This window comes from Mus pahari, chromosome 3 (genome assembly GCF_900095145.1).
Source record: "Mus pahari chromosome 3, PAHARI_EIJ_v1.1, whole genome shotgun sequence".
NCBI classification, from domain to species: domain Eukaryota; kingdom Metazoa; phylum Chordata; class Mammalia; order Rodentia; family Muridae; genus Mus; species Mus pahari.
Genome location: NC_034592.1, coordinates 71,081,077 through 71,090,331, shown reverse-complemented (window position 1 = coordinate 71,090,331; position 9,255 = coordinate 71,081,077). Strand labels below are relative to the sequence as shown.

The following is a 9,255-nucleotide window of genomic DNA, read 5'->3' as shown; positions in this document are numbered from 1 at the left end:
TAACCTGGACCCCTGGGATCCCAGAGACTGAATCACCAACCAAAGAGCAAGAATGGACTGGACCTGGCCCCACACGACCCCTCCAACACACACACATACACACACAGAGAGAGAGAGAGAGAGAGAGAGAGAGAGAGAGAGAGAGGAGAGAGAGAGGAGAGAGAGAGGAGAAAGGGAGAGAGAGACCTTGGAACACACATTTGTAAATGGGATGTCTCCATCAATTCTTTCCCTTCAAGTAAAGGAAACCCAGAGAGGATGCAGAAAGTCTGTAAGAGTAAGAAAAAGATGATGGTCTCCACCAGATCCCCTGTACATATTATAGCTTTCAGTTCAGTATTGTTATGGGACTCCTGGGTGTATGCAAAAGAAGGTCTCTGATTCTTGTGCCTTCTCATAGGCTCTTTTCCTTCTGTCCATTTGGCATGTCTAACTTCAATGTGATGCTTTTTGTTTTATCTTATTATATTTTATTGTCTCATGCTTTGTTGTAATCTCTTAGAAACCTGTTTTCTTGTTTTGTTTGTTTGTTTGTTTGTTGGAGTGTTTTGTTTGTTTGCTTTGTTTTTAAGGAGAGACAGAAAATGGGTGGATCTATATGGAAGATGAAGTGGTCAGAAATTGGAAGAAATCGAAGGGGTAATGTATATCTTATCAGAAAAGAATCTATTTTTCAATAAAAGAAAAATACAGCAATAAACTGAATATTTTCAAATTTTTTATATGATTATATATTAAATAAGGAAATTACATGTATCATTTGCACTATTATTTTATGTCAGACTACAATGTGAATTGTAAAATACTGAGTCTAATTAGAAATAATATACATTTGAAGAAGCTGAATCAAGGTCTATTACAAAAATGAAAAGATGTAATATTTCACTTCTAAAATAACCAACTGAAAATTAATTTAATAACATAATTAGTTCATTCTCACAACACCAATTTTCTTTTCAATAGGGAAGTTCCAACATTGAGTTGTGGTATCTTCATTTGCAAAGTACAGGACTTTTAATATTTCGATAAAAATCTTAAAAAGGTAACTAAAATATCAACTAAGCCACTGCATTATAAAAAACACTGAACTGAAAGTTGACATAAAATACCTGAGGAAAGAAACAATCATGGGGTCCAGAACAGATTTGAATATAATTTTACTTAAGCCTTTTCCAATTAATTATAATATTTTACTTCAATGGGACTTACATTGAAATAAATCATAAAAGACAATATATGTACTCTTTTAGGTTTAAGTACTAGCATAAATGTGTTTTTAATGTTAGATTTAGAATATTTTATTTTTAAATATTTATTTGAAGATTTATTTTGTTTTAAATTATGTATGCACTGTCTGTGTTTGTATATGGGCATGTGCACTTCTTTACAGGTGGTTAGAGGCCAGAGACATCAGATGCCTCAGTAGCCATCGTTACAGACAATAATGAGCCACTCAATGTGGATACTTGGAACTGACCTCTGGTCTTCTGCAAGAGCAATATATGCTCTAACCAATGAGCCATGTCTCCAGCCTTTTATTTTTATTTAATTTAAAATAATTCTTTAAAACGTTTTATTAATATCCAAGTGCAGAAAACAAAAGTTGTACACAAATATATTTTGTGTGCTTAATTATATTTATAGGAAGAAATTTAAGAGACACCTTAGTAAGAATACTAATTTATAAAATCTTAAACAATTCTTTAGCAATCTAACCACTTTGTATCATTTCCATATTTGATATAGTTCATACCCAAAACTTCAAATCAAACTAAGTAGTAGAAAACAATTCAACTTCTGTTATTTCATTCTTTTCACATGATCATCCCTACCAAAGATGGGGAAGCATTCTTTTTTTAAAGCTAGTATTGCAAGTAAACAAGGATTTTACAATGCAAAATCCATCATTATGGATTTGGAAAAGTTTACATAGCAAGACTATATTAATCATAAATAAAGAGAATGTTATTAAGACCTTCATGATTGATAGTATATTCTTTCAACTCTAACTAAAGAGACAAATGCAACATGTCCATAAGCTAGTTTTGAACAGCCCCATTGCAGAAAATGCAATCTTCATGTTTGCTGTTGTATAGTCTGCATCAACTTCTTAAAGGCTTCTTTGACATCTTTGTTTCTCAAGCTATAGATGAAAGGGTTGAGTAATGGATTGATGATGGTATAGAACATAGCAGCTACTTTGTCTCTCTCCAGGGAGTAGTTGGAACTGGGTCTTGAATACATGAAGAGCAGGGAGCCATAGAAGAGTGTAACAGAGACCAGGTGAGAGGCACAGGTGGAGAAAGTCTTGCGTCTTCCTGAGGCTGAGCGGATCCTCAAGATAGCCAGCAGGATGTTGAGATAGGAAATTAGGATGGCAAGAATGCTTGAGAGGACAGTGAAGCCCACCATACTGGAAAGGATTTTCACATAGACACGGGTGTCTGTACAAGACATTTTTACCAATGGAAGCACATCACAGAAAAAGTGGTCAATAATATTTTTACCACAGAACCTTAGCCTGAAAGTGTTGGCAGTATGGGCTATGGCATTCAAAAACCCTCCTACATAGGAGGCCCCCACTAGCCCAGCACAGAGAGAAGTGGACATGATGCTTGAATAGAGCAATGGGCTACAAATTGCAGCATGTCGATCATACGCCATGGCTGCCAGCAGGTAGCACTCAGTGTAGGCTGCTACACAAGAAAAGAAAAACTGAGCCCCACAACCAGCCAAAGAAATACGCTTATCCTCTGAAACACAGTTGACCAAGATTTTTGGTATGTATACAGAATTATACCAGAAGTCCAAAAAAGATAGACCTCCAATAAAAAAGTACATGGGTGTGTGCAGCCTGGAATCAATACGGATTAAAATAATCAAGGTCATGTTCCCTGACATGGTCATCAAGTAGATGGTTAGAAATATTCCAAATAGAATCGGCTGCCAGTGGGGGTCTGCTGAGAAGCCCAGAAGAATAAACTCAGTCAGGATGGTGCGATTGTCTACTTCCATGTCCACAGAGGGGAAAGCCAGTGTAGAAGAATGCAGGGAAGACACAGTTTAGAGATAATCTCATAAGAGATTAAGAGAAATAAACAATCAACAAATACTGGACCTGAATAATATGATGTGGTGAAAACATAGATTAGTAATATAACCTACTAAGATATTTAAGCAATGTATTCATCAGTCAACAATGACTGGAGGTTTACAGACATTTCCTCCTTTAAATAATGGCATGATGATCAAAGAACTGTGGGGTTTTTGCTGTGAGTATGGAAGACTCCAGCAATTAAAGCAATAGCCCAAGTTTTAAATTAAAGATTTTCAGTTTCATTTCTGAACTGCATAATTCAGAGCCAGTCTATTTCCAAAACTACAAGACACAGAAAGCTCATGAACATTATGTAACATGTTTTGATAGGTTGTCAAACTGACTAAAAAATACACAAGAAAATATTCAACTATGTATGGTTGTGAGCATATTTTAAAAGAATAATTCAATAAAATATACACATTCTTAATTAAAAACTTAATTACATGAATGAAACAAATTGCAACTTTTAAATTTAATTTAAAAGCACTGTTGGTTTTTCTAGTATATTATTCTAAGTTCTCTGTCTTGTGTATTGCTATAACCTAAGAACCTAGACAGTTTCCAAAATCAACTTTCCATAAGCTATGAAAAACATTTTATATGCTAGAAATTTTGATATTTTATGAGTAGCAGTATACTGCAGTCTTCCAAACTATAAGTACACAGAGAAAAAGTACTAATAATTATGTTCCATATGTGATGCTAAATCCTACCTCCCATTTTTATCCTTACCATGAGGGGACATGATAAGCCTGTTGAATTAATTGATAAAAGGGAATCACAGATTTAATAGGATGTCTATAGTGATAAAGATGATTTAGTGAGCATCCTAGTTCATAATGTAACTCAGAATTTCCTTGATTCAAAGTATCAATGTGTGGATACTTCCATCCTTCTTAGAAGGGGGGACAAAATACCCATAGGAGGAGATACAAAGTGTGGAGCAGAGACTGAAGGAAAGACTATCTAGAGACTGTCCCACCTGGGGATCCATCCCACACAGAGTTTCTAAACCCAGACACTATTGTGGATGCCAACAAGTGCTTGCTGACAGGAGTCTGATATAGCTGTCTCCTGAGAGGCTCTGCCAGTGCCTGACAAATACAGAGGTGGATGCTCTCAACCATCCATTGGACTGAGCACAGGGTCCCACAATGGAGGAGCTAGAGAAAGGACCCAGGGAACTGAAGGGGTTTGCAGCCCAATAGGAGGAACAACAATATGAACTAACCAGTACCTCCTGAGATCCCAAGGATGAAACTACCAACCAGAGAGTACACATGGAGGGACTCACGGCTCCAGCTGCATATGTAGTAGAGTATGGGCTTGTCAGAAAACAGGGGAAGGAGAGGCCCTGGTCGTGTGAAGGCTCGATACCCCGATGCCAGGACAGGGAAGCAGGAGTGGATGGATTGGTGAGCAGGGGGAGAAGTGATGGGGTAGGGAGTTTTCAGAGAGGAAATGGAGAAAGGCGATAACACATGAAATGTAAATAGAGGAAATACCTAATAATAAAAAAGAAAGAAAGAAAATATATCTCCAGGCTAATAGGCAAGGAAAAAAAATGGTTTTCTCCAAAGGCACCTCACTAGAAATACAAACCACACTTATGGAATGACCCATGGCCAGCAGTAAATAGTCAACGTAAAACAAATGCTAGGATGTTTTTGGAGATGTTTTTGTCTCATAATTCTTTGTTTGGGCATTTTTTTACTTTACTTGTCTTTGCTTATCTAATATTATTTCCTATTGTGTGTTTTTATGGTGTGTGTCTGTCTGTCTACTATGAGTTTCTTATAGGTTTACTTGGTTTTCATTTTTCTTTTGGTCTATTTGCTTTGCTTAATTCTGATTTTATTTAATTTTCTGAAATTATCTACTTACGCTTTTGTTTTATTTTAATTTTTTTAATTATTCTCCCATATTTTCAGCTTGTTTGTTTTCTAAAAAAGGAGATAAATAAGGTGTGTTATCAGACGTGCACAGAGATGGAGAGGATCTAGGAAGTGATGAGGGAGGGGAAAACTTTTCAGAACATATGATATGAAAATAAAATTATTTTCACAAAACAAAAAGGTTTCCCAAACATTAAGATGTTACAAGTGGTAGAAGTGAATGGCTGTGTCTTCCCATCTCTAATTCACTGAGCCTATGCTTTAGCTAACATCGGCTTCTTTAATTACTAAAAATATTTAAAAATATTTATTTTAAAGCCACATTTTTTCACTTTCCCTTAGGAGCTGTGGGAATATTAACATGATTGGGGGCATTTTTGACATCACAGTGATAACTGGCAGAAGAGTCTAGTCTTTAATGTGATGGCATCCAGAGAATTAAAATCCTTGTACTTTGTTTCTTCAAACACCAAAAATCTCTAAGAGAAGTTTAGAGAGACATTAAATATAATGTTTCATGCAATTTGAAAACCATTAAAAGTTTAAATGCACAAATGGAGCAATTTACTACAGCATTTTAAATGACTGTAAAAGGATACTTACTGTAGTGTTTTACTCTTTGCTTCATGCTTGTTAGTATAATGTAGTATATAGGATAATTTCTAACAAACGTGCAGCACTTAGTATTTCTACACTGAGTTGATGGGCCATTGGTATTATATAGCTATTTCCTCAGCTGTTGACTCCTAATCAAACTCACACAATTGATGGTAAAAATCTACAAGCTGTTAGATTCTCCAAGCATACAGCATTATCTCATAACTAGAAAGATGGAATAAAAATAAAACTTAAAGCTAATTTTCAAAGTCTATAACCCACCAGGAACTTCTAATTAATTGTTAACTAAAGCCTGCTTTGGAAGCAATAAGTAAAAAAAAAAAAAAAAAACAGTCAAAAGTTATAAAAACAGTCAAAAGTTATCACACTAAAATCTCCAATTCTAAATGATCTATCAAGATCTGTATTCCTCTACATAGTATGGCTTATGAAGAAGTTTCCCATAGGGAATGAATTAAGAATAAGTTTTATTAAGACACCTCTTACTCCATAGCATCCCTCCCCTGCTTTATTCATAGGGGTCCCTCAAATTCACCGGAAATAATATGACATTTTGGCACTTTAAAATCAATCAGTACCAAGAAACGAAAACATCATACCTTGGATGTCTGGGAAGCAAAGGGCAAAAAAAAAAAAAAACAACTAAACCCACAAAAGCACCACAGACCCTGTCTTCTTAAATTTCCCCAGGTGGTCAATAAGAATATCCATGGTATGGCCTCAGATGAAATTTAAAGGTGTAGATGAGGAATATGCATCTTATCAAATAGGATCTGACTGAGAAGAAAGGTGTGCACGTGTGTATATAGAACCAATCCATTTACAACCAAAATGGACTATGCTTATTCTAATGCAGCCAACGCCACAGAGTAAGCCACCTTGCTTGGCTAAGCTTTACTATCCATGCTTACCTCTGGTTAGAAGAACAAATTCTTAGATGTGACACCTTTTCCTTGCTCTCTCATGCATGACCTATGTCCACTGAACTCAGCATACATATTTCCTTAACATCCCTTTGAGACTTTACCAACTTAGCAGTAGAAGAATATGTGCCTCTGTCTCCAAAGACTTAATTAGAATCCATCTGGAATTTGAGGATAATGGATTAATTGGGATATCATAAATTCAGCAACACATTTTAAAAGTTGATATATGGCTGCCTCAATGTGATCATTAAATGTGTCTGAAAACAGACTTAAATTTTGGTAATTAAACTTACCTTGGATTTATAATATAATCCATATTTTTCTTTGACCTATGCTCTTCTTAATCTTCAGGCTATAATATATTGTCTTGTCCATCAAGAAACCCTGATCTATTGGTGAAAAATAGAAAGTGTAGAAAAAGGAAAGGGGACACAGGAAGGGTAGGGAGAATAAAGTGAGAACAAAGGAAAACCTGAAAATAAGAAAACTCCTCAGAAAATAGCGTTGGAGCTTCTAGTGTTCTGCTGCAGCACTAAGGGCAACCCTGAGAATTGGATTTGATCAGAGAAAACATAAATTCGATATCTCCATTGGGTGGTTCTCCTTAATGATTGGGGCCCCTACAAAAATGGGGGAGGAAAAACTCTAGGAGTCAGAGGGAATGGAGGACACCAGGAGAACATGGCCCATTAAGTTAACTAAGAAGGGCTCACATGGACTCAGATTGAAACAGCAAGCACCAAGTCTGCATGGGTCCTCACCAGGTCCTCTGCATATATGTTATGGCTATTAACTTGGTGTTTTATGGGAATCCTAACAGTGGGAACTGGTGTACATTTCAAGACTCTTTGAAACGCTTTTCCTTTTACTGGGTTGTCTTGTACAGTCTCCATATGAGGGCTTTTGCCTGGTCGTCAGGTATCTTGTTTTGTCCCATTAAAAGAAAGGCAGGGTAGGGAGTGGGGCAGAGAAAAATACAAGGATAGAGCTAGAGAGAATAGACATAATTAAGGCACAACATATTCATGTATAAAGACATCATACTGAAGCCCACTAGCTTATGCTATCAATATTATTGAATAAGGATTATATAAGCAGCAACCTGTTGACAACTTGAAGTTAAATGCCAACCAGGACAAGAACTCAGGGCAAACCTTGAAACAGGAACTGTAGCAGAGACCATAAGGAACACTGTTTACTGACTTGTCCCCTATGACTTTCTCAACATACTTTATTATCCACCCAAGGACCATATGCCCACATTGGAGTGACAGGCAAGTTGGGTGAGGGCATTTTCTTATAGCAATCTCCTTTATTTTAATGACTAACCTTGTGTCATTTTGACATAAAATCAAATGTAACATCTAACATCCAAAACTATAAGAAGATGAACTTTTCTCATTTAAGTCAGCCTGTTTGTATTCAGAAGACAATTACATGTGGTGAACAACAGAAGGATTTTACTTTTTGGTGAAACTTCAATTTCATAGATAAAAGAATTTTAAATTAGGAAATTTATTTATCAAAGTGCAATGTTCTATTAACTTTTAAATTAATTCATATATTATACTCAAAAATGAAAGAAGAATTCTTAAAATATTTTTTGTAAATAATTATTTTACCTAATAAAAATTTTTGTCATGAGTCTTGGGATATAGAATTTTGAATTCTCACTGTCTCTGATATAAATCTTTTATTACTTCTACTTACATATGTCTCCTTTTCTCTCTCTTCTAGGTTACCATTCTATACCTAACCTTGATTTATTACTTGAACTTTACAGTAACTCTTAGTAAAAGTATTTATTAAGATTCATGTATTGTCAACCCAATCTTTTATTTTTCAATTACAGCCAGTAAAGGAATGAAAACCAGAAAAGAAAATCTACTGTCTTCTGCAGCACTTTTGTGAGGGATGTTCACTTTGTGCTGCTTCCAGCTTGGCTGACTTCCAGGAGCCACAACTCCTCATGCATAGTAAATAACATGAAAAGTCTTTATTACTTACAAATAGTGAGAAAAAGCAAGGGAGTCCTAAGATTCCTTGCAAACCTGTCCTCAAAGGCTTAGGATGTTCATGCCAGCTACATTGAATTTTTTCTCATATATCTCCTTGTAGAGGAGGTACGAGACTGTAAAAGTGCCTGAGATTATATATCGAAATCCAAGAGGGTTCTAGAAAGAAACATAAGTAGCTGGGATAACACTTCCTTCTTCAGAGTTCCCCAGGTCCTATTCATTTTGTAATTTCTTTCTTGAGTTACTACAAGTAGAGAAGTTGGGGTGATTAACTGTGACAGGGCAAAGCCATCCTGAAAATGGAATTAAAGTCACATTATACATATTTTATTAATGCCCCGTTTTTTTAAGTGGGCCAAAAATGTTTAGAGCTAAATGGTCCAGGTATGTGTTCATAATTCCTTACGTATACATTATTTTGAGTCTCTTTTTATTATTATTATTATTTGTTTATTTATTATTATTTTCTTTATTTACATTTCAAATGCTATCCTGAAAGTTCCCTATACCCCCCCGCCCCTGCTCTCCTACCCACCCACTCCCACTTCTTGGCCCTGGCCTTCCCCTGTACTGGGTCATATAAAGTTTATAAGACCAAGGGGCCTCTCTTCCCAATGATGGCCGATTAGGCCGTCTTCTGCAACATATGCAGCTAGAGACAGGAGCTCAGGGCGTACTGGTTAGTTCATATTGTTGTT

General features: G+C 35.9%; 1 protein-coding gene across 1 annotated transcript; it reads right to left on the bottom strand.

Annotated features, from left to right (window-relative positions):
• Positions 1–2,043: 2,043 nt before the first annotated feature.
• Positions 2,044–3,048, bottom strand: LOC110319332 (olfactory receptor 9G4-like). The gene has a single exon (XM_021194821.1). It carries the CDS (start codon positions 3,013–3,015, stop codon positions 2,077–2,079), a length of 939 nt encoding a protein of 312 aa, XP_021050480.1. The 5' UTR covers positions 3,016–3,048; the 3' UTR covers positions 2,044–2,076.
• Positions 3,049–9,255: the final 6,207 nt, after the last annotated feature.